General features: G+C 50.6%; 1 protein-coding gene across 1 annotated transcript in view; it reads right to left on the bottom strand.

Moving 5' to 3' along the window:
• Paxip1 (PAX interacting protein 1) overlaps positions 1–25,511 on the bottom strand; it is a 44,752-nt gene extending 19,241 nt beyond the window's left edge. Inside the window, 9 exon segments of the mRNA XM_045160750.1 lie at positions 1,120–1,214; positions 1,697–2,357; positions 2,359–2,499; positions 4,191–4,826; positions 7,259–7,372; positions 15,023–15,086; positions 17,379–17,422; positions 22,267–22,401; positions 25,363–25,511. Of these exon segments, the coding sequence (XP_045016685.1) occupies positions 1,120–1,214; positions 1,697–2,357; positions 2,359–2,499; positions 4,191–4,826; positions 7,259–7,372; positions 15,023–15,086; positions 17,379–17,422; positions 22,267–22,401; positions 25,363–25,443 (1,971 nt within the window). The 5' untranslated portion in view covers positions 25,444–25,511.
• Between the last annotated feature and the right edge of the window lie 415 nt (positions 25,512–25,926).

Below are 25,926 nucleotides of genomic sequence, written 5' to 3'. Positions count from 1 at the left end.
CCCATCAAATTGTCATCTATATAGTTATGTTTATGCCCATGGATTAGTATTGCACTCATTTTTGGTCAAAGAAAGTTCTTTTTGAAGATAGCAGTGGGGTGATTCAAAGTGCTGAGAAGTGACAAGTGCTCAGCATTAAATGTGGCAGAAACAATGTAAGCTGAAGCCAGACTGGAGATGTGTCTCAGAGGTTAAAGGCACTTGTTTGCAAAACCTGACGACCCCAGTTTGATTCCCCCGTACCCATATAAAGCCAGATGCATAAAGTGGGTCATGCGTCTGGAGTTTATGTGCAGTGGTAAAAAACCTGGCATGCTCGTGCTCATTCTCTGTGTGTGTGTGTTGGAAATATATAAAAAATATTTTAAAAGAATTTAGTAGCCAAAGGATGAAAGAGTGCTTGGGAATGCTGTCTTTGGACATGAGGCAGCTGGCGTTCATGACCTCACAGCAGGTGTCATTACCTGAAAATTAGTGAGAGGCCCATCAACATGTTGTAACAGAGGATGGAAGACAGGTAAAAAAATGACACCAACATAGAAGAGAAGCTGGTTAGAAAGTGTTCAGTAAGGGGGTGGGGGGAGGACCAAAGGAAAAAAAAGGATTAGGATCAAAATATATTATGTACATGTACAAAAACTGTCAACAAAAGGTTTTTAAAACTCAGTTTTGATTTGTGGCATTCTTGCAAGAAAAAGCATTACTTTTCCTTTTCTTTAAAGGCCTCATGCAAAATCATATTTAAGGAAATAATGACTGAGCAAATGGGTGGATGATGGACTGCCATTCCAGCCACACTAGCTAACCTAGAGGGCCTTGCTGCCCAGAGATCCTGGATTCTCTAACGTATGCTTTTGAAGAATCAGAATGTCTCAAATGGGTGGACCACTGCCGTCCCAGATCACCAAACACCCAAGCACACCACGTCCTTCACTCATAGAGATATCAGTGCTTAAAGTACCTTCAGGCTGAATGACTGAAGCCCACCATTCCAGGGAACATCAATCACTGCAGCACTGTCGTGCTCAGGGCACACAGAGGCACCCTGGCAAATGGGGCTGGGTGAGCACCAAGGTCCAGCCTCACTCACACAGTTCCCTGCTTCCACACAGAGCTCACCCTTTTCCAGGTGGCCAGCTGCTGCTTATCCGACATCTGCTCTGGATAGTCCGCAATTGCAAACACACATCCTAGCAAGAAGCCTTCTTCTGGAACTGGAATAGAGTTACACGAGAGGAGATTACAACTCCATAAATACGCATGGACAGTAATAAAAGTGCATTTTGACAAGTTCATTTTGAATGTAAATTAGTCACTCTTAGTCATAGGGTATGCACAAGTAATTTGAGTACATGTGGAATGTTGCTACTATATAAAAACATCATTAAAGATAAAGTATAACTTGAGGCAGGTATGGTGGTGCACGCCTTTAATCCAGCACATGGAAGGCTGAGGTAGGAGGACTGCCAAGAGTTCAAGGCCAGATTGGGGCTACAGAGTGATTTCCGGGTCAGCTTGGCAAGAGTGAGACCTTGCCTCAGAAAAACGTTCACTTATCCCATTCTAACTGTGCTAGCTGTTGGACAGAAGATTCACACTCAGTTTCGCAGCTGAGTACTCAACATGAATCCCCACCACACCCTCAAAAGCATGATGCAAGCAGACTCCCGACAGCAGAAAGAACCCGGCTACTAACTCTCCACTGCTGGGTCGTGTCCAAAAAGCTGCTGGGGCTGTGGGGGCTGCTGGGGCGGAGCCTGATGCTGGAGCTGCTGGGGCAGAGTCTGGTGCTGGAGCTGCTGGGGCGGAGCCTGGTGCTGGAGCTGCTGGGGCGGAGCCTGGTGCTGGAGCTGCTGGGGCGGAGCCTGGTGCTGGAGCTGCTGGGGCGGAGCCTGGTGCTGGAGCTGCTGGGGCGGAGCCTGGTGCTGGAGCTGCTGGGGCGGAGCCTGGTGCTGGAGCTGCTGGGGCGTCTGGCTCAAGTGCTGCTGCTGCTGCTGCTGGAGGCGCTGGAGCTGCTGCTGCTGCTGCTGCTGAAGCAGGTTGTGTTGCTGCTGCTGCTGCAGCTGTGCTAACTGCTGCTGCTGCTGTTGCTGCAGCTGGTGCTGTTGCAGCTGGTGCAACTGTTGCTGCAGGGCATGCTGCTGCTGGAACGGCTGCAGCTGCTGCTGAGGGTGCAACTGTTGCTGTGGAAACTGGAGCTGGTGCTGAGAAAACTGATGCGGGTGGACTGGCTGCTGCTGCGGGAACGGGTGTGACGGCTGCTGGGGGTAGGGCTGCCGGGGGAGCGGCTGCGGCTGCGTCATCTGCTGGGGCTGGAGGTGCAGGGCCGGGCGCTGCGGAGGCAGCTGCTGGGGGGGGGCGGTGCTGCTGCAGCACGTGCGTCTCTGCTGTGCCCTTCACCTGGCTGAACAGCACGGCACTGGCATTGGCATGTCCCTGCTGGCCGTGTGGCACCTGCTGCTCTAGATTTTTCGTGGGTGCTGAAAGGGACTGTAAGATCTAGAAAACAAGTGAGGGCCGGTATGTCAACAGCTCCTAACAGGATCATCATCTCCCAATCAAGACACTAACAGCACATCACGTGATCAGTATTCAGCCAAACAGAGCAACTAAATGCCTGGAAACTTCAAAGCAATATTACATTTCCCTCATGTATTAACTTTGTATCCCCAACATCAAGAGAGCAAGTAAATTAATTCCCATTTTGAAAACACCGAAGTTTGAAGCTATAATGATAATGGACTATGTGAATGAATTCAAGTTGACAGATGCAGGCTCACAGGGCTGCTGTTACAGAAAGACAGGCAGAAAAGAAACAAAATGGGAGGCAGGCCTCAGTCCTTGGGAGCTGGGGTGGGGCTCCTGGAGGGGTGTGGCATGTCTCCATGGCCATCCTCCACCCTCAGCTTCCCACCTGCCCCTGACCAAGGAATGCTCTGGGGAAAGACAGGTAGACATGGCATCTGACAGCCTCACCCCAAACCTTTCCACAGCTGGAGCCATCTTCTGCTTCGTTCTACACATACTAGAGAAAGCCCCAGGGTGACCAAAGCCAGGAACTCACGCCAAACACAGGAGCAGCTCAGAAGGTAGCGTAAGCCCGGCACAGCCCCTCCCACCCTCACAGCAGCCTGCCCTGTGCGGAGCATGTGACATCAGAGACAAAACTGCACCATGCTTCTTTAAGTGCCACATTAGCTAGGCATGCTCTGTTCTCAACGGTGCTGGCAAATTCTTGAAACGCACCCTACCACACACACACAAGGGACCCACCCCGTCCCTCACTGTTGCTCAACCAGCTGTATCATGGAGCCAGGGTCTCCGGAAGGAAGGCAGCGTTGAAATAAAACAGCCTGGCCCCTACGCCGTCACTTATTTCCATTTCAAACAAACAGGCGTAAAGATCCCTAGATCTAAGCACGCAGCCGCTCGTTCCACCTGCATGAAGAGGCAGGAGAGACTAGGACCAGACCAAACCTGTTCTAGGCAGCCACGAGGGAGCAGCAAAGACCATTTCTGCCACGACAGCCGGTGGCCGTCAGCTGCAACATCTCATCAACACAGGAAGCAGTGCAGGAGGGAGGAACCCTTTCTTAAGCTGCTTCCCCTTCCACCACTGCTAGAGGCACTAACAGCTCACACGGCTCCAGCTGGCCCCTCTTATTCTCTCACCACCATCGAAGCCGTGGTCACCACATGCTGGCCGTGCCAAGCAGCACTGTCTTCCCAAGCTCTGAAGCAGTATTTCAAAGTCTCCTCGGACTCCCCAGTGATCCCTTCTCAGCCCACCTCGCATGCCACCAGTTTGTCGCCTCCTATCAAAAGGACACCATCCCCTCAAAACCCACAGGCTGTCAGTACTTGCTGCTCAAGCCACGGGACAAGGTTTCCTAAGCATCTTTCACCACTGGGGGCTTCTTAAAGCCATTCCACGGTCATATCCAGCAAAATGTGCAACGACCCCGAACACTTTCTTGTCACACCCAGGGTGTCTTCAGTTTCCCTGCGTCCACTTCAAGTGGATGTGAGCAACACATCTTCAGGCAATTCCCACACATGGGGCTTAAAACAGCTATTCAGAAATAAGTACTTTCACATGCCAACGTGCGGCAAGTAATAGGTCTAAAGCAGAAACCACATACTGAAGGAGGCGTGAAACCCACACTCTCGCAGCTTGCATGTACACTTACGTGCGCAACGTTCGCCGGTCGGCTAATCTGCTGAATGTCAGCACTGTTGGTGATATTTCTCAACGTCCGCACAGCTGGACTCCAAGCAGCTATCATTTCTGGCCGCTCAGAACCCTGGAGATTCTGCCCAGAAGCCATTAAGTTACTGCGGACATCAGGAGGCAGAACGTTTCCTGGGACAGGTGGGACATTGGCACACAAGTTAATGAGGCCCGGCTCCTTGCCCTGAGGCAGCCTGCGCTTCACCGTGGACAGCGGCGGGACTTCAGCGGGGGTCCAGTTCAAGTTTCGCTCCTGCTTTTCAGGTGACGAGTCTGAAGAATCATCAAACATCAATTCTCCTTTGGATGGCTCTGTGCTGGGTTTAGGTGAGAACTGCTGGTTAGCAGGAGAGCCGTCCTGGGAGCTGGCAGGACTCGACTTCTCCTCTGTGCTGCCCTCATTCTGTGAGTCCTGATCCTCAATTTCAACCTCTTCTTCCTCCTCCTCCTCCTCCTCCTCTTCCTCCTCATAGATGATTAGGCGAGGATGATAAAACACTTCATCCTTTCTGCTCTTCTCAGACACACAGTCCAGGACCCAGTCAGGAGTCACTATCTTAATACTCGCTCTCTTCACAGCACACTCGTATTTCTCCTGAGAGTAAAGCAAAAACACACACTTGATAAAGCCATCAATGTCATCAAATCCTGGAGTTATGCACTGTGGGAAGAGGCTTTCAAGGGGACACAGGAAAAACCCACATCCCCGTCAGATGGAGGCCTTGAGATAGGTCAGGCTAGGGTAAGGGCTCATGACTGCCACAGGGGTCCTACAAGTTTACAAGTTACAGTTCATTCTTTTTGCACATCTACATGGTGCCACTGCATTAGCAAACTTCACTCAGGATGTTTCTGACAATTTTTACTTCATTTAATAGCAAAGCTTACATGTTTTTGCCTAGGCAAAGAAACCTATTTGAAATCCTCAATTCTGAAAATACTTGTTGAGTGTCTTGTTGAGTGTCAGGGACCTTGGGATCACAATGCAAGCCAAGGGTCAAGGCCATAGCAGCCACATTTCTCTTCCCAAGTTCACCTCTGGGGATATTGGGAAAGTGGCTTGAATTTGCCCAAGGTGAGAACATTTATGCCAGGAGGCCTGCAAGATATCATGGGCCAGCCCTCCAATAATTAATAGTCACCCATTATTTCTGTTAATGTTAAGTTATAAAATTATTCCATTCTTCTCAATTTAAACTGAAACTTACCTCACTATGCCATTTATACAATTTTTTTCTACGTACTCATTAAAAGACTTAACAGCCCTGAATTTTATGTGTAGTCTCTACTCAATACTCATGATTTATAAAATGATTAAATTCATTCCTATTTGGCTTCACAATTTGTGTCTGAATAATGTACAACTGGCCCTCAGTCACTGTAAAGGGCTGTGACTCCTGCACTGTGGTCACTTAGTCACAGGGCCTATGCCAGACACACATATGGCTGACTGTGTTGACTGAGGACTTAAAGCCGCCTCAGTCCCAATTACAGCACAGCACATGGCTCCTGGCTCACTTGCAAGGCTCGTGCTCAGGAGCCTTCAGAAGAAGAGGCAAGCTGTGGCAGGAATCACCAGCCTGTTTCAAAGCGTCTGTGGCCAGACAAGGCCTGTGCCCAGCCTTCCACACAGTGTCTCCCCAGCTCCGGTCATGCACTCCGTTGTGCATTTTGACTCAGTGAACCCGGGTGACGGAATACGATTGATGACAATGTGAACTGAGGTCAAAACACTGTAAAGAAATGAGTGGAGGCTGATAGCCACATGAGTGTACTTGATCCTCCAAGTTCAAAGGAGCATGCTGGCAGAGAGGAATGGTGCTCCACAGAGAATACTTCTCTAACTTCGGCAGCATAAGCCGCACACGGAACTCCTTCCAAAGACCACTGCCTGGAAGCAGGCCTCAGAAGAGGTAGACAAGCGCTTCTCCAAGGAGGCCAGGAGCCACTTGACAAGTCTAGGCCCCCCAGATCTCACCAGGGCTTAGAGACGAGGCCTTGCACTGAGCAAGAGCAGCATACTATTGTACTCTCAATTAGTAAGGGAATCTATCAGAGTATTAACAAGTACATGTTTATAATTATACCTGATACAAGTATTCTAAAACATTATGAGGGGGTGCTAGGGTGCAGCTCAGTGGTAAAGCACACACCTAGCATATACCAGGCCCTGGATATTAATCCCCAGCACATAAATGAATAAATAAATTTTAAAGAATTCTGATTGGATGTAAAATTAAATTAAATTTTTTTTCACTAGTAGAAAAAAATGACAGGGAATTCTAAACAACTAGAAAGACTTTATTTTCCCATATAACAAGCACAAGTGACTGTGATTAGAAGTCAGATCTGGCCCATTCTGTAACTTATTGCCTTCTCATGGTATGGAGTAAGTCTAGATATGAATGACACACACCAATACAACCAGCTTTCATGAGCAGAATCTCGTCACTGAAAAAGGGCTCTTTAAAGATGCGGATGCATCTCAGCTGGCGGGGCTTGCCTACCATGCGTAAGTAAGTTCCCAGCTCCAATGTCCAGCCACACAGACACGGGGCATGCCTGCTCCCAGTCCCAGAGCTTGAGGTGGAGGCAGGAAGATGAGAAGTTCAAGGTCATCCTCTCAGGCGGGGAAGATAGCTCAAAAGACATAGTACTCACCTTACAAGCACGGAGGGATAAGAGTTTGACTCCCCAGAATCCACATAAAAAGCCGGGCGTGGCGTTTCAGGCCTGCAGCCCCACAACGGGGAGGCAGAGACAAAGGGCCCTGGGCGCTCCCCCACTCCAAGGTCCAGCCTGCTGGGTGAGCCCCAGGCCAAGGGCAGACCCTGTCTCAAGACAGCAGTCGCCTGAGGAAAGACACCCAAGCTTGTTCTCGGGCTGCTACAAGGACATGTGCCCATGCATGCGCACGCCCACAGAACTGAGTTCAAGACCATCCTGCACTACATAACTGGAGCTCAGCCTGGGATACAAAGTTAAGTAAAACAAGAGGCCTTCAGGCAAGGCGCAGGTGAGGCTTACCCCCTTCGGCTCCGGGACAATCAGGTGTGTGCACTTCTTATTGAGACTCAGCTGGCAGCTGCCCCCGTGGAACGTGACCAAAGCCCACAGGGCACTTCTATCTTCGGACGATACCTGACAAAACCAGAAACACGGCGTTTACCACGCAGCCAACCTACGTCACAACAGAGTGACAGCAACTCTGCTCGCCCTAGTCGATCAAAAGAGCCTAGGGATATTAGTGGAAAAAATAAGAGACACATTTAGCCTTATCCCTGTCATCAATAATGTTATAATCTCTTGTCTTGTCCACAGGTGACTAACAATTATTTACAGCAGAGAGGGACAAAGCTCCATGACCGAGCACTTGGCTAGCAAGCGTAAGGCCCTGGGTTGGGTCCTGGGCACCACCCCCCAAAATTAATCGCATCTGTGTCCCAAAGACTGACTGGGGGACTATTCAGTCTACAACAAAATGACAGGAAAATCAAGGACAGAAAAAACTGATATTCTGATCCAGTCTCCATTTCTAAAAGGGTGCAAGTACACCAGCACCGTCATACAAGGCCTTCCTTACCAGGAACAGCTCCTAGCTAAAAGATAAAAAGAGAAAGGGAGACACGGTCAGCATTTAACAAACAACAAAAAACACCCTCAGGCAAGTAGAGAAGGAAGCACTTTCATGTTTGGAATCTGGGCAGAGCAGACTCCAGAAAAGAGCTGTGCTAGCCAATGGGCTCACTGGAACCACAGTAGTCAACTGTGGCCATTCAGTGCCAGCAACCTATGTGTGAGGCACTGTGCCAAGTGCTCTGCACTCTCCCTGGCCACAGCCACGGAACACACGACTTGCTACCCCAAGCCAAGTGACAGCTGGGAATGGGAGGTGCTGGCACTAAACAGGTGTGTCTGAGGCCAACTCCACATGCACTGCCTACAGTCCCTCTGAGGTAGGGCCTCTGGAAAGTCAAAATTAACTTCTAAGAAGGTAAAACATTAGTATTTAGCAAAGAAAACACTGAAGAAAGCTGATGACATGAGCCTAACTCTAAGTTAATAGAGATAAGGAAATTTTTTCTGGATAAATTTGTTAGCAGTTAAGGACTTGGGATACTGAAGAACCCTGAATTTGTCTCATGTTGACTTTTTAAAAAAATACAGAGAAGCAACACATCATTTTTTTAAAATGCCAGTGTATGGCTTGCCTGCAATCTAACCTTCTACATCTACTCTCAACTCTTTTACAAACCTATGTTATTCTGCACTCTGCTCTGCAGGGAAAGGAATACCCCTTCTGATGCTTTCATCCGGAACTCAATGCCACACGTCCTAAGAGCAGGCAGGCCGAGGCCGCTTCACCTGGAAGCCTCCCTGCGGCACTCGGTTCAGATTGAGGTAGAGGACGAGAGTGGAGCCCAATGACTGACTTTCGTTATTAGAAGTGAAGTATAAATCCTAACTTGGACAAACTGTCACCATCGTGCCACATCGAGAAGGCTTGGCCTGCTTACTTCTGCAGAAACCCCGGTGCACAGCACATACTTGGCCCGTGCTGTGGTCATGCATCTGCCAGGTCACTGTGCTAAAGTGGAAAGGGCACCCTCAAGAGCTGGGGTCAACCCTATGTCCCCAGTAAATAGCTTTGGTGAGCTGGGAAAACCTCTACTGCAACCCTTCATCAATGCAGAGACCCGAAAGCTCACTCCTTGTGTCAGCAACAGCAAGAGGCGGCAGCTAATACAGATAGTCATGAACTCTGTGAAGAAACATATACTCCATACGCTCTGTATCTTCCGAAGTTTCAATAGCATTTTAAATGAAGAGAAATGCTCTTCTTTTCAAAGTCATTTCCTAGAGTCATCTCCCAAAATCACCTCCAAAAGTCACCTCCTAAAGTCATCTTTCTCAATCTTCTTCAGTCCCCAGCACCTACATCAAGCCAGATGCACAAAGTGACACATGTATCTCGAGTTAAACTTCTGCCAGCAGGAGGCCCTACCATGCCTGTTCATTCTTCCTCTCTTTCTGGTCTCAAATAAATAAAAATAATTTTCTAAAAAAAGACTGGGAGGGGGCTGGAGAGATGGCTTAGCGGTTAAGCGCTTGCCTGTGAAGCCTAAGGACCCCGGTTCGAGGCTCGATTCCCCAGGTCCCACGTTAGCCAGATGCACAAGGGGGCGCACGCGCCTGGAGTTCGTTTGCAGAGGCTGGAAGCCCTGGCGCGCCCATTCTCTCTCTCTCTCTATCTGTCTTTCTCTCTGTGTCTGTCGCTCTCAAATAAATAAATAAAAAATGAACAAAAAAAAAAAAAAAAGACTGGGAGGTTGCTCAGCAGTTTAGTGCTTGCTTGCAGAACCTGCTGGCTTGGGTTTAATTCTCTACTACCCATGTGTTGCAGTCAGGTTTGCACTGCTGGCAGAAATCACCCAACCAAGAGCAGCTTTTGGGAATAAAAAGGCTTATTTTGGCTTACAGTCTCGAGGGGGAAGCTCGATGATGGCAGGGGAAAACAATGTCATGAGCAGACGGTGGACGTAACCCCCTGGCCAACATAAGGTGGACAACAGCAACAGAAGACTGTACCAAACACTGGTAAGGGGGCACTTATGACACCCATAAGTCCGTCCCCAACAATGCACTGCCTCCAGAAGGCTTTAATTCCCAAATTTCCATCAGCTGGGAACCGAGCATTCTGAACACATAAATTTATGGGGCACCTGATGCTCTCATCAAACCACCACACCATGTAAAGCTAGGTGCACAACGCAGCACACGCATTTGGAGTCTGTTTGCATGGGCAGGGTGCCCTAGTGGGCCCGTACACTCACTCTGTGTCTCTCTCAAAAAATAAATACATTTTTAAAAAAAGAATGTGGGGCTGGAGAGATGGCTTCGCGGTTAAGCCCTTTGCCTGTGGAGCCTAAGGATCCCGGTTCAAGGCTCAATTCCCCAGGACCCACGTTAGCCAGATGCACAGGGGGCACATGCATCTGGAGTTTGTTTGCAGTGAATGGAGGCCCTGGTGCACCCACTCTCTCTCTCTCTCTCTCTCTCTCTCTATCTGCCTCTCTCTCTCTCTGTCACTATCTAATAAATAAATAAAAATGAACAAAAAAGTTATAAATAAAAGGAATGTGTTTGCATGTAAGAGATAAGTCCTGGCTTCTTCATCTTTCACAGAAGTAGTACGGCACAAAGCATGGGGCAGGCAGTCAAGCCATGACTGACACCAAACGGCCAGGCTCCCCAGTAGACCCCAGCCTCTGCTGTACCCCACCCCACATGTGTACAGAGGCTGGGCCTCGACAGTATCAGAAGGCAGACACCCCTGTACTTTCCAATTTCTCCTGGCACCAGTTCCTTCCCTCCCTATCCCTGGGAGAGCTCTAGTAGACGCCTACAGAGCTCCAGCCAGTATCAGCACCATGACAGGAGGACAGGTCACTGAGAACCACCAACCAAAAGACAGCCTGCCTGGGAGGGCACGTGCACACGGGCATTCCTGAAGCAATGCAGAATCTATCGGTACTCTTTAAGCGAGGCTGAGACTAACCATGGCGACCACTCCCTCCTGCTGCTGGCCTACACTTGCAATTGGCATGAGAGAGCTTTTGCTCACAAGTCTGTCCTAGTCTAGCTTGTCCTGTACACTGAGGGAAAAGGTACATCACAATGAACACGGGCCGCTCTGCTCTGCTCCCACGGCAGGGGAACACTTAGTATGGATGTGCAGAACCAGAAACCCTTAGCTGCACTCGGCACTTGTTTGTTAACATGGCTCTAAACCCAATCAACACCTCAACCACAATGCACTATATAGAACATGAGGTTGTGTGACGTGTGTGGCATACACATGTCCGTGTGCACATATGTGTACCTGTGCAGAAGCCAGATAACGTCAGGTGTCCTCCGCCACTCCTCCCTTTTTGCCTGGGACACAGTGCCTCACTAAACATGGAGCCTCCCGCTTTACAAGCAGACTGGCTGAGCAGGGAGCCCCAGCAATCTGTCTGTCTCTGCCCTTCTCAGCACTGGGTTCCAGGCCTGGCTTTTGATGCCAGGACCGGGGATGGATCTCAGGTCCTCACGACTGCAGTCTGCACTCTTACCCAGAGTCGCCGCCTAGGCCTCTCAGGTCTCTCAGGTGCTCTTCTCCAACACGGCCAGGTTTCTTCAAGCACTCCTCCCTAGTCCTATATAAACAACTGTTCTGAGCTCCCTCTCCTACCCATGATGGACTGGGAATTTTATATAAATACGTGTGTGCAGTGAATACTGCAAAAGACCTGGCTGTTCTGACAAAGTTTTCTTAGTGAACATGCTCACTCCCCGGCTTGGGAAGAGGCCAGCTTTTCCTTTCAAGGCTGGCAAGCAGGGCTCTGTTGCTGTCCCCAGCCCCTCCTGGAGCACATCAGTGACGCTGTCTCACGTCCAAGAACACAGATTCCTACCAGGCCCCGCTCCCTCATCTAGTTGCTTCTTCATGGGTATTCACCATGCCCCAGGGCTGACTCTTCACAGACAGAATCTGGTCCTGACTGTGCGCTCACCAAGCTGGTCAGTCAGAATTCTGGTTCACCCGTCCTTTGCCCCCTCCTGCTCCTGGTCACAAAACAGGAACTGTGGGAAGACACACGATCACAGATGGCCATCTGCTGCACAGCCTGGAAAGGGGCTGTCTCCCAGCAACGGGCAAACTGACCAAGCTGACTTTCCCTTCGGCTTCTAATGTGACACCCTGGTCCTACAGCACCTTCCACTCACGCCCAAGCTTTCTGCTCTCCATCTCTATAGCTATGTCTGTCCAGCTTGTGTCCTACACTCTAATGAGAATCTCCTCACACCAAGTGTCTGCGTCTGGACAGCTTATGAACCCCCCACTCTGCTTTACCGTCGCTGCCACCCCCACCCCCACGTGGCACTTCCCAAGCTTGTTCAGGACTTCGGCACCAGCAGCCACCAGGAAACTGGCACAGACCCACCAATGCTGCCTTGTGACTGCACCACAGCACTTACCACGGGTCCTGGGGACCTTTGGGTCCCTTCTGTTGGTAAGATCCATGCTGTGTTTACAAACACAGAACCCCGCTCTTCACAATACTCCATTGGTTCAAAAATATGTTTTAAATACTTATTTATGAGGAATGAGAAAGACAGGGCCCCTGGCTGCTGCAAACAACTCAAGATGCAGACACTACTTTGTGCATCTGGCTTTACGTGGGAACCCAACGCGAGCGCAGGCTTTGCAAACAAGCGCCCTGAACCTCTGAGCAATCCCTCCACACCCCAGCGCTGATTCAGAATTCTAATCTGCACTCTGACTTGTCATACTCACAGCTCCTGGGCCAGTTTCACCTAGAGCAACCACAAGCAGCCTTAACCTTGTCTGCTTTTTGGTTTCCAAGTTTTCTGTTTGGGTTTTGTTTGTTTTCAAGGTAGGGTCTCAAGGCCCAGGCTGACCTGGAACTCACTCAATGACAGGATAGCCTCGAACTCACAACAATCTTACCTCTGCCTGGGATTGAGAGCCTGTGCCATCACGCCTGGCCCAGTTGCCAAGTTTTCCAATTAAATATGGAAGAACAGGTTATAAGAAAGCACCCTAGGAGCTTCTTTCCCAAGCCCACTCACATCTAGTTTTCTTGGCCTCTCCTGTCTGACAACATAACCTAACTTTCCCCCTGTCCTCAGCACACTGCTATGGTTCTAAAGCCCCTTTGACTGGCGGTCTCCACAGCAGCCCATCTCTCCTTCAGCTACTCATGTGGAACACCCTCCAGTCAACCCTGTCCTCTAAACCCACTATGAAGGCTTGCCGGCCCCCCTCAAGCTGGACCAGCACCCACTTTCCTAAAGCCACACTCACATCTGGGCTCTCTGGCTTCTCTTACACACAGCATAACGTAAGAGCCACAACCCACTGGGTGCGCTGCGCATGTCTGCCAGCCGCTGGAAAGGCAGCCACAAGCTCTAGGACTCAGTGTTCTTAGTGCTCAACTCATGTGAACACTTACTGGCATCTAATTACCTAATTCAAAACCCTACAATTATATTCACATTAGGTTTTCTCAGTTCCCCAAGTCATGTCTGCTAAGCCACACATTACCACATCCAGCTTAGCAAGGCCACCTTCCCCTTACTGTTCTCACCAAATGAGAACCCCTTCTAGAGAAGGCTAAGCCTATGCGACCCAGAAGTCCAACAGGTGTTTGGAATAATTAAGTGACAAGTAATATTGTAGCCAAAGTACACCATGCTTATGTATAAGTAGCAATAGTGATAAAATGTCATAATTAAAAAATTTTTGGTGGCATGCTTATTACAAATTTGGAACATACAAAGAGGTATATGGGAAACAATAAAAATTACATATAACCATGGCAGCTAGCATTTAAAGGTTTCATTTTAGCCAACTTTTAAACAACGTCTTCATGTAAATAAATATATATGTAGAAAAAAAAACACTAAAAAAATTAAATAACAGAAAAAATGAAAGGAGACAACGTTGTTTTAAAGCTCTACAGCAGATTGATAAAGCAAGAACAGAAGAGGGAAGAATGACTAGGACACGCTTACTTACTCATTCCTGGACAAAGGAGGCTCACACTCAGACTGGTACCATCATGAGTTAAAGGTTAAGTCTGGCCAACAACCTAACAATGGCAACCCAGCACTCCCTGGTCCCCTGACCTACTGCAAGGCCTTTCCAGCTCCTCAGTACCTTGCTCTGACCCTTTCTCAGAAAGAGGAGGGAAAGATGCCTCCTCAGACATACCACTCTGGGCACTAAAGGACCTGTATTTACCCAAGGTGGGCAATGGGACTGCTGGGGACCGCTCGGCAGACAGCTGGCACACTGTGTTTCTCAGGGCTCAGCAATGATTCCAGCAAGTCACTGAATCTAATGGTAGCAGCGTTCAAACAGTATCAAGCGGATGTTAGATTAGGTATTACCACAGCTTCAGCTTGTCTTAGTTGGGATGAAGACCAAATACACTCAAAGACTAATTAATATTCACTCCTCACACTGCTGAATTTACCATTATATGAACATTTTGGTACCCTCTTCAGATAGTTTCCCCTGCTTGGTTGCTGTAACGGTGTATGTTACATCCAGCAATTCCTACCTCAAACATGTCCCTTCCATGTCTTTATACATTTTCATAAAACATAATTCAAAACCAGCTACATAGCTGAACTATTGTATAAGGCATGACTTCTAAGCATTTGAGCCAGGAGCACCACAGGGAAACGGAGCGAATGCTGCATGGCTCCTCGCGCTGCTCTCGTCTTCCAGGAAAGCACCGGGCAGGTGCCGCCGCCAGCAAGCGCAGCCGTCTCCAGTGTCCCGACCAGCACGGGGCAAGCCTCCTCACCTCCACGCTAACAAAGTGTCTGTGTCCCAATCAGCAGTCTGCCGAATGTGTTGACATACATAAGTAATGCCGCTTTCTAAGTTGCAAATTCACATCTTAGGGTATTTGCTAAGGCCTTGACATTTTCTTATTGATCTATATGAAAAGCCAAATTACTAGGAAAATTCTTTAGACTAGTTCTACATGAATTCTCCATGTCATCTTTAAATTTCATTTGAAATGTTTTTCATGTCCAAGTTTCAAAGCTCTAATTTCTTTAAGTTAGAAAGAAAATATTCAGAAACCCTAAGTGTGCCAGAAGTCCCATCACATCCCTTAGCACAAGGACTCTAGGAAGCTGGTCAAGAGATACGTTACAGATCCCACCGTATGAAAACTCAGAGTGGCTGTTCATAACCACCATGCTTACCTGAGAAAGGCAGGCAGTGATCCCAAAAAAAATCTGACAAGACTCTGGAGAAAAACCATTGACTCTGTTCATAGTTATTAAGATTGCAATGAAAACGATTCGTGCAGCCTGTACTCTACGACACCCGCTCGCCATGGGTGGTCTCTGCCCGCCCTCCCACTCACACTGTTAATTTGGAAACGTGAGGCGAACTGATGATGGCCAAAGACCGCAGAGTGGACACGTCATCAGCAGTGGGCAGTAGGGAAGGGAGGGAGCAAATTTCACTGGAAGACATCTTAAAATACATCTGCCACTAACACTGTGTCATAAATAAAATAGACATGATACATTCATAGGGAAACATTCTGACGTCCCAAAAGCTAACTACATACACATATACAAACACACGTGAATGTATACATTGGTACACACACTGATAAAGCATGTGCAACACCTTCACTTTACTATGACTGCACCAAGGTGACCGTTCTACTGTAAGGGACAACTTCCTAGGAGGGCCTGCCTATGGCTTGAGCACCATCGTGTGAGCTCAGGAAGGACAAGGAGGAGCCCCAGGCTCCCATCTGTGGAAGCATGTGCTAAAATATGACCCCAATGTCCTCCCTAGGTCAAGAGCTGCTCTAAAAGCTCGTCAGAGTCAGACTTGAGGACTGCTCTGCTTCCACTACCCAGGCGAGCAGGCCAGCCTGAAGACTGCTCTGCGTCCACCAAGATAGGCAGAGGCAGATCCTGCGGACCTGACCTTCAGTCTGCCCAGCAGACACTGGTTTCCAACCACCTGTGTCCAGTCAGAATGGGTTTAAGAAGTCCTCTTTCCCTACAAGAGGAAAGAGTACCTAGTGAGGTAGGTGGGTGAAGAGACTGGAGTGCAAGGGAAGCCCTCACCAGTGTTCCCTATGAGCCCTCCTAGACCACGAGGAACTGCAGACTTGATGTCGTCTTCCAGTCTACTACACAAGCTGTCACCACCTACGACCCCAACTTAGGGATTTCCTTCTTCTAAACACTGGGGAGACATCAACTCAGTGCTGGTCTTGGGGGTGCCCGTCTGGATTTTTAGGCTTCTTAGGAAGTCTGGTGGGATGTGCAGATGGCTCAAAGCAGGAACTCGCCTTTGGAAATGCCTGCCTGCCCACCCTGCTCACCGAGAACACAGCGCTGACCTTCAACTCTCAGACTCTGGGTGAGAACTAGAACTTCAAGTCTGCGCTGCTACTGCTCTCTACACTCCAAGGGCACTCCTGCAGACCAGGTCCCCAGCAGCACCTCACTGGGGCCACACCCTTCAGTTGGCAGAGTCACCAGAAGTCAGCACGCCCATAGTACCTGCCTGGTATGGCTGCTGAAAGACGCAGGTGAATAACCCCGTACCTGGGCCTAAGCATCACTATTGTTACTGAACAGCACTGGATATTCGTATAGGGAGCTCCAGAATCAGGCTCACTCACAGCGAAGCTTCGCCCTTGCAGGCTGACCAGAGCAGTCAGGCCTAGCAGCAAGCCTGAGGAACACCTCAGTCCTGACACCAAGACCTCAGGACCTGGGCAGTCCAACACGCCCATGGCAAAGGCTCTCCAAGAACTCAAGGTTTTTTTTTTTTTTTTTGAGACAGAGTCTCATACAGCTAGCTGAGACTGGCCTGCTCCTCCGCCCTCCGCCATCGGAGTCCTGGGACTACCAGCAGGCACCATTACACCCAGCTGACACGGTGCTGGAGACGGCACCCAGGGCTTCATGCATGCTGTGCACTCTACCCACTAAGCTACACCCCCAGCCCCAGGATCAGGCCCTTGTCAGCACCCATAGCAAGTACTGAGAGGACAGATGGTATTAATACACCTCCCAGCGGATGCAACTACAAAGATGCTTGCTGGAACATGAGGCACATGTCCTCTGCTCCACACTGCTCCTCGACTCATTCATGACTTGTCTCAGACTTAGGGTTCTAAAATGATTCTTCTAGCTAGACGTCATGAAAGCTGAAGAGAGCTAGCTAGAACTTGCCTCCAGACCCTGGCCAGGGCCAGAGCCGCCAATCACGGCGGTCTGGCGCCATTTCATACAGGATAGAGAACAGCAGGGACAGAATATGCAGAGCGAGCGGCCGGCCCTCATTCTAAGTCCAGTTCTTCATGTACCTGCCACTTCAACCTTTTTTGTTGTTTTGAGGTAGGGTCTCGCTCTAGTCCAGGCTGACCTGGAACTCACTCTGTAATCTCAGCGTGGCCTTGAACTCATGGCTATTCTTCTACCTCTGCCTCCCAAGTGCTAGGTAAAGGTGCCACCACGCCCGGCCTGTCACTTCAATCTTAAACTCACAGTTGTCCCCATCCCTCAACCCACAAAAGGATACGGCAGGAGGGCTCCACACTGCACCGACAGAGTCACCCAGGAAGGCTGAAAAAGAAAAGATTGACTCAAATCAAAAACCACTCACAATTTGTTATCACGATTCATGATTTCCCTAGTGCTGCCTTGAGAAAGCAAAGACTGTTCTGCAGCCTACTGGAAACAAGTGCCTGTGGCAGGAGATCAGGAGGGGGCCAGCAGTCAGCGCCCAAGCCAAGACCACCTCCAGGGCAGACCCTACCATGTTGATAACAGTCCTGACGCGCATATCACCTTCCCACACATCCCTGACCTCACTCCTGACGCGCATATCACCTTCCCACACATCCCTGACCTCAGACAAAGGGAGAAGCTGCCCCGCAGCCGCCCACCACCACAGCCCCACGGGGTCATCACCCTCACACTGTCCTCTCCTTGTACCCATAGTTCTACCCAGTCCAGACTCACAAGATCTTTCTTTAACATGTATTCTATTTGAGAGAGAGACCGGGTACACTAGGGCCTCTGGCCACTGCGAACTCCAGAGGCAGCATGTACCTTTTTGAGCGTCTGGCTTTACATGGGTCCTGATGATACTGATGACTCGAACCACATCGTTAGGCACTGCAGGCAAGTGCCTTAACTGCTGAGCCATCGCTCTAGCCCAAGATCTTTGTAAGATAATAATAATAATAAAGCTGAGGAGACACAATATTTATGCACCATAAAAACTTTCTGGGGCTGGGCAGATGGCGCAGTGGTTAAAGGCAAAGCCTGCTAGACTGGGTTTGATTCCCAGTAGATGCACACAGTAGTGCATGCATTGTCTGCTGCAGCAAAAGGTCCTGGCATGCCCGTTCTCATTCTTTCTCTCTGCTTGCAAGTAAATAAATAGAAATATTTTTTTAATTACTTCTACCCACTTAGTAACCTGGTGATTTCCAAATGCACATGAATTACCACTTTCTAGTACTTTATATTCTTAGAAAATCTCAGTATTTCTATATTTAACTTCTAAAATTAAAGTTATCACATTATTCCAACAGTTCTACTTCAAAAAATTATAATCTATAATTCCAGCACTCGGGAGGTTGAGGTAGACTGCTGTGGGTTCGAGGCCAGCCTGAGACTACAAAGTGAATTCCAGGTCAGCCTAGGCAAGAGCAAGACCCTACCTCAAAAAGAAAAAAAAAAAAAAGACAGAAAGATAGAAATTACAACCTAAAAATATAGTAACGTCCCAGGTTAACAGCTGACTTGAGAAGCTCAGCCAAACAAAGCATGCTCACACACTCACTCCTCACCTCCCAACTACAGTGTGCAAAGATGGTGCCAGGGGGGCTGGAGTGGCTTAGCGGTTAAATGCTTGCCTGTGAAGCCTGAGGATCCTGGTTCGAGGCTCGATTCCCCAGGTCCCACGTTAGCCAGATGCACAAGGGGGCGCACGCGTCTGGAGTTCCGTTTGCAGTGGCTGCAGGCCCTGGCGCGCCCATTCTCTCTCTCTCTCTACCTGCTTCTTTCTCTCTCTCCCTCTCTCTCTCTCTCTCTCTCTCAAATAAGTAAAAATTAAAAAAAAAAAATAAAAAAAAATGATGTCCAAAAAAAAATGATGGTGCCAGGAGCCAGGGCATGCAGTGAGCGAGATGCAGGCTCTGGCCCTCATACCTCCTGCTCAGTGCTGCTCTTTTTCAAGCACACCTTCAAAGAGCTTCGGAAGTGCACACTAAATCACTTTTAAAATGACATCGTATACTTTTTGTTTGCTTTTAAGAATTTTTTCATTTACATCAGAGAGAGAGAGAGAATATGGACACAGCAGGGCCCCTTGCAGCTATCAATGAACTCCAGGCATATGCACCACTTTGTGAATCTGGCCTGATGGAGGTACAAGGGATGGAACCTTGGCCACTGGGCTCTGCAAGCAAGCGCCTTTAGCTGCTGAGCCATCTCCCAGCCACTGATTTCCTTTGCTGAGATAGGGCCATGCACAGTCCAGGCTGGACTAAAACTCAATCTGTAGCGAAGACAGCCCTCAAAAATGTTCCTATAAAAGCCTATGTTAAAAGTTTGGGCTGGGGAGATGGTTCAGAGGATAAAGGGCCTGCCGTGCAGCCAGGAACTTGAGTTTGGATCTGCAGGTGCTGGACAACATGGCACTGCACACACACCAAATAAGGAAACAGGTAAATGTCTTCAAAAGTACAAACAAGGGCTGGAGGGATGGTTGAGCGGTTAAGATGCTTGCCCGCAAAGCCAAAAAACTCAGGTTCGATTCCCCAGGACCCATGTAAGCCAGATGCATAAGGTGGCACTTGCATCTGCTGTTTGTTTGCAGAGGCTGGAGGCCCTGGAGTGCCCATTCTCTCTCTCTCTCTCTCTCTCTCTCTCTCTCTCTCTCAAATAAATATAAAAAATAAAAATACTTTTTAAAAAATAAGAACAAGTTTTGGTGCTTAAAATTCAAGTTTAAGCACTGTAAAATTCAATTAATATACATGGTGGATGAAGTGTTACTAGATATAAGAAGGCACCACTTGTAAAATGTGCAGATTTAACATCCAAGTACAGACCAAGGGATGTGCCCCACGGGAGGCTGGTCTCAGCCTTCTGCTGTCTGCACTCTGCCCACCCCTGCAGCACAGCCAACAGGACAGGTCCAGGTTCAGACAGAAAGAGCAAACCGGCCCTGAGTAACCCCACTGCAGTCAGCTGGAAGGGCACATGGCAGTCCTCACACACAGGGGCGGCCACCAGAACAGAGGACCCGGATGCTCTGGTGTCTATGGATGTCCTCAGGGGCTCCTGCAGCTTGAACTCGCTCGCCAGCTGGTGGCGCTGTCTGGGCAGGTAGTGAACCTTTGGGCGTGGAGCTTGCTGAAGGACAGGGCTCTAAGGGTTTGTGGCTGGGCTCCATTTCCTACACTTCATGACTACGGCTGCAGGGCGGCCAGCTGGGCCTCCCAGGTTCTCCACCAGGCCTGCCCCATCATAATCGAATGTAACCCTCAAGACTTAACTGTAAGACAGCTCGGCCCTTCCTTTAGCTGTCTCCAGCCAATGAGAACATGAGGAATGAAGATGCTGGTACAGGAGCAGGGGCACGTGTTCAAGGAGCACAGCCAAAGTGGGATGAGGACACAGCTGGCACCATGGCAACAAGGAGCAGCTCACAGGTATTTCTGTGTCCTTGTGGCATATGCAAGAGCAGCTCCACCTGTGGCCATGAAGCACTCCGCATGGTCACGGAATGGTCACTCACGCCCAGACACCAGCACATGGTGGTGTCAGCACACGTGGTTGTCCCAAGGACTTCCTCCTTGCTCTCGTCCTCCTACCACTCCTTCCATCTTCACCTGGGGATCAGCTTGTTCTGCAGACTCACTCCCGCATATTCAGCACCATCTACCACTAACTCAGCCACGTCCTCAGCCCCGGCCGCATGCTCCCCTGGCCCCAGGCAAGTCTCACTCTAGCCCAGGCTGACCTGGGACTCACTCTGGAGCTCTTGGCTGACCTCAGATTCATAGTGATCCTTCTGCCTAGCCTCCCAAGTGCTGGCATTAAAGGCATGCACTACCATGCCCGGCTCTGCCATAAGCTACCTGACACATGAATCTCATTTCAGGACACTAATGGGGTACCACAAAATATGTATTCCCAAAAGGTTTGGAGTCACATAAGTTGAAGACACTCTACTGAAAGTGGCCTGGAAATGGTGACCTATGCCCTAACATGCCACCACGGTTAACCTTCCCCTGCGACATGTGCAAGAGACACACAGCCACAGATGCTGCAGCAGCTCCAGGCTTCCGTCTGGGACGAAGCCAGCCTGCAGGAGGGGCAGGGACCAGAGCAGGATGGGGACTGCGTGGCTCACAGGGGGCAGCAGGTGAAGCACCCAGGAAACTGCTAGCCACCTACCTGCAGAGCCAGAGCGAGCCCGGGGCAGGTATGGGTGCACAAGAGTGGTCAGCGGGCTCACCATCACAAATCACTCATCTTGGGCTCAGCAGCCCCATGAGTGTGGGACCAGGACTTCCTCCTGACTCCTGAGGAAGATCCACCTTCAGGCTGACTTCCAAACTCAGGTCTGCAAGCCTGCAACACTTTACAGACCCCTGCACTGGGCAGTGTCACTTCTAACAGCCAGCCAGCTCCTCAGTACCCCAAGCTGACTCCCACACAATTTCCCCAACCCTAACCCCAAAAGAACATGAAAAACTGAATATAGCTTTTTTTTTTTTTTTAAGTCAAAGCACTTAATATCACAAGGGGGGGAAACAGCAGTACTATATGAAACATCTAACACAGAAGCTGACCAGAAATGCTATTTGACCACACATCCAGCAGCACTGTTGGCCACCATGGACACAGAGCAGTACCATATGCAGAGCCCCAAAATCTGAGCAGCTTACCCACCAGCTGAAGCCCCCCAGAACAGTCCAGAAGGCCAGCAGGTGGACAGTGAGTGACTCATGCTCATTGGACCTTTGTCATGGTAGCTAAGTGACGGACACAAGCCTCCTTCCCGGAGTCCAGCTGAGCCAAGGGCCATAGGAGAGAAAGCCGCCAGCTCCTGGACTCAGATACATGTTCCCACAACAGGGCAAACACCTGCCAAGGCAGCAGGCCACTTCATAGGACAGTTTCCTAGGCTGTGGGAAGTAAGAGCATGGGAGCCCCCACGGCAAGTGCAACACCTGACCCAAAACGATGGGCACAAAACCCATGCCATGCTGTAATGGAGCCGCAAGGCCCAAAGCTAAGGCAGGCAAATGAAATGTCTAAGTGCACTGATTCTCTGGCAACTCTCCCCACAATGTTTAAGCAACGTCCTGGGACGCTGGAGGCCAGGGCCTCCTCTCCAGATGCAATGCACAATGCCAGAGTGCGGGATTGAGCAGTCTACTGACCTTTACGACAGGTAAGTCAAAGACCTCCCGCGCCTCTCCCACCTCTGGATTGTCTCCATCCTCAGAAATTATGTGTGAGGCCAGGGCGCTGTAAGACACTTCCTTGGCTTCTCCAGCCTTAAGGAGCTGAATGACCTAAAAAAAAATAAAGCAAAAACACGAATTAAAACTCAAAACACTGTATTGCTTTCCTTAGTCATATAAATGATAGGAAATAATGGAAATTTTTAATGAAAACACACCACATACCCTAGAGAGCTAAAAGCCTTACGCTCTGAATAACAATGACAATAAGATGGTCAGGAACAATAAAAACCAGCAAAGCTGGGCTGGAGAGATGGCTTAGTGGTTAAGGTATTTGCCTGCAAAGCCAAAGAACCCAGGTTCGATTCCCCAGGACCCACGTTAGCCAGATGCACAAGGGGGCACATGTATCTGGAGTTCATTTGCAGTGGCTGGAGGCCCTGGCACACCCATTCTCTCTCGCCCTCTCTGCCTTTCTCTCTCTCAAATAAATAAAAATAAAGAAAAATCTTTAAGTTAAAAAAACAACAAACAGCAAAGCTTGATTCACTAACCAACTCAGGGAGGTTCTGTGAGCCAACTACCACTAGCCATCTGTTGTCCTCAGGGCAGGAAAGAGCAGGGCACAGGAGTGGCTCTGCTGAGATGGGGCTCTACAGGGGCCTTGTCCTGGGCCTCCAACCTTCAGGCTTGGGGACAAATAGTTCCATGACATCAGAGAAAGAAGAGATCAAGTAGAATCCTGGTGGTTTGCAGGTGTCAGAGGAGCAAAAGTATGCACTGGGGGAGGTGTGCAGTCAGAGCCAAAGCACGGGTACCGTCGTCTGTCCTCCACTCATGGGAATCACACAGGGCAGAGCTACGGGAAGACGGCCTTCAGTGTAGAGATCCAGAAGGTGGCCGTGAGCCCAGAGACAAATCAGTTCAGACACAACTGTGACCACCCAGGTGAAAAAAGCAGGTCACCAAGCTAACGGAGTGTCAGCAGCCATGAGAAGAACATGTGACAGAACCGGCCAGGAAGGAACTAGAAGGACTGCAGCCGCAAGAGTAAAGGCAAGACAGAACTGCTGACAGCTCCCCGAGGATGAGATGGAAGCAGAGGGTAGGGGCACTGCCCGGGCTACAGTTTGGTGCCACGTGATATCTGGTGAGAGGCCTCCGGTTATGGCTAGGGGAGAACCTGGATGTTCCATGATGGTTCCCAGCTGTTACACAGATGGCAGACAAAGCTCTGAGCCAAGGAGGGCACAGCATGGGCAGTGACCTGGAGGACAAACACTGAAGACACTTCAGGGACAGGTGCGAGTGGCTAAGAGCAGTATGAGAATAACGCAACAGGAAAGGGCAAGGTCAGAAACAGCTAAGAGGTGGTCACCAAGTATGAAAGTGACATGCTCCCCAAACTGCCCACAAGGTGGAATCCTTTTTAGAACAGTATGTTGGCCATCAGTCAACGGAGCTAGAGCAGAGTAAGTATTTCTAACACATGGGAAATGTATGGCCACCAGCCATGAGCTTTCTCACCCTTCTTTCCTCCCTGGAACCCAAGCCATCTTTAACTCCGCACATCCACATCTCCTGCCGCAGCCTCACTCCACAGGCTCACCTGTGTGAGCAGCAAGACCTCCCCTGGCCTTCGCTCTGCCACAGCACCTCTGCTTCTGTCTCACCTGTCCATCAGCACTTTCTCACTTTGAATAGCTCTGCTGCTTCCTGCAGCCCAGCCTTTCCCGACAAACCACTACAAGAACATGAACACCAGATTCACCCTGCCGCTCCACCCAGTGACCATCCTGATGCATACCAACTATATGCAAGTGCCTTCAATTCCTAGCACCTATATTCTACATGAAGGAAAATAATCTCTCACCATCAAAGCCTGCTTAAGTCAAGACTCAACACCCACCATGGGAGAGATGTGTTTCCTTCCACTTCTCACAGCCTGTAGCACAAATTCCTCAGCACTCAGGCCCACTTGTCTCCGACCTCTGGGTACCTGATCCAATGGGTAACCTGTAGTAGGCGTTCACACTGTGTCCTTCCCAAACTCGAATTTACTACATTCACAGAATGGACGCTCCAGCTCGAAGCTTTTAGAAGATACTGATAAGACTGATTACCAACGCTGGAAAATGCCACTCTCACACAGTTCTATGCACTCATTTATTTGATCACTGTGGGTCCAGCACCTGTTTAACTCTTCAACGAAAGGTGTCTCAGAGCACCCAAATCACAATAGAAAAAGGACCCAGGGGTTATGTTATCAAGATACAAGTACAAGCCTCTGGAAGGCCAAGACCGTCCCTGCTTCTACAGGACCCAATTTACCTCACTCTGTCCTCTGCACTGGGTGCTGGGACAGGCCCCCAGCACAACACAACGGCACAGTTCTAAGAAAGGAAATGTTTTGAGGACTGCTCCACGGAGTAGCACGAAGACAAAATGCAGTGTGCAACACGGAGTAATATCAGGCCGAACATTACGCACGCATTACTTAGGAAAATCCATAATGTCCTCGGGCGTGAGCAAGTTCACTGCTCCCCGACGGTGTCACCTGGCCATTTTCCACACCTACCGTTCAATTCACCCACATCAGTCAAAGTGAAGGACTGAAGGCAGGCTCGCTGTGAAAGGCAGGCAGGGGCTGGTGTGCAGCGGGCACTCGGTCCGCACAGGACGGCGTGGCCAACCCAGGCGGAGGCAGTCGCAGTCCCCGCGGCGCCCGGCGCCGTGGGTGAGCTCCCCGCCAGGACTCGCGAGTCCCCACCGCCTGTCTGCACGGCTCGGACCCGTGCACTCCAGCCCACTCCGGCACGGCCGAGCCGGGCGGGAGAGGATGCGCTCCCGGGAAGTGGCACGAGAGGCGCCCAGGGCGGCACGGCCGCGACGGGATCCAGCCCGGGAGCCCAGGAAGGGACCGGGGCCGGGCTCGACGGGGGGTGCCCGGCGTGGGGCGCCCTCCCCCGCGGCCAAGGCCTGCCCGCTGTCCTGCGCCCGAGCGCGCAGCCGCGCTGCGGACGGGGACGGGAGTCGAGGGCGCCGGCGGCCCGTCCGCGCGCGGGGCGGTACCTGCGGGTCGAGGTCGCCCACCGCGTAGAACTTGACCTCGCGGAACATGTCCTGGGGAACTTCGCGAGCCGGGTCCGACATGATCGTGGCGGAGCGGAGGCGTCCAGCCCTCCGTCGTCCCCGGGACCCAGCCGAGGCCGGAGCCCTTCGGCCGCCCGTCAACCGCCGGCCCGCCTTCCCTCCCCCGCCACCGCGCGGCCCGGGACCGGCGCGGAGAATTCACAGCCGCTCCCGGCCCGCCGCCCCCCGCCCGGCCGAGCGCCCCAAGCGCGGGAGCCGCGCGCGCCCTGGAGGACGCACCACCGCGCCGGGACTTCGGGGGGGAGCTCCCTGGGGGTCGCACGGACTCCGCACCGCTCAGCGCCTGCGCCGCGACCAGAGTCTTCGAGGGCACAGGAACCCCGCCAGGCCGCCCCGGCCAATGGAGTCCCCGAACCCGCGTCTCCCCGCCGTGGGGGAATTCCGAGCGCGCGGGGAAAGCCGTCCTCCCCCGCGCGGCCTCAATGGGCCAGTCCGGAAGTCGGGGGCGGGGCCAGACTCCCGTCAGCCCCCGCGGCCGCCCGG

This window comes from Jaculus jaculus, chromosome 10 (assembly GCF_020740685.1).
Source record: "Jaculus jaculus isolate mJacJac1 chromosome 10, mJacJac1.mat.Y.cur, whole genome shotgun sequence".
Taxonomy (NCBI): Eukaryota; Metazoa; Chordata; class Mammalia; order Rodentia; family Dipodidae; genus Jaculus; species Jaculus jaculus.
The sequence above is the reverse complement of the archived record's forward strand: the minus strand, read 5'-3'. Positions and strand labels throughout refer to the sequence as shown.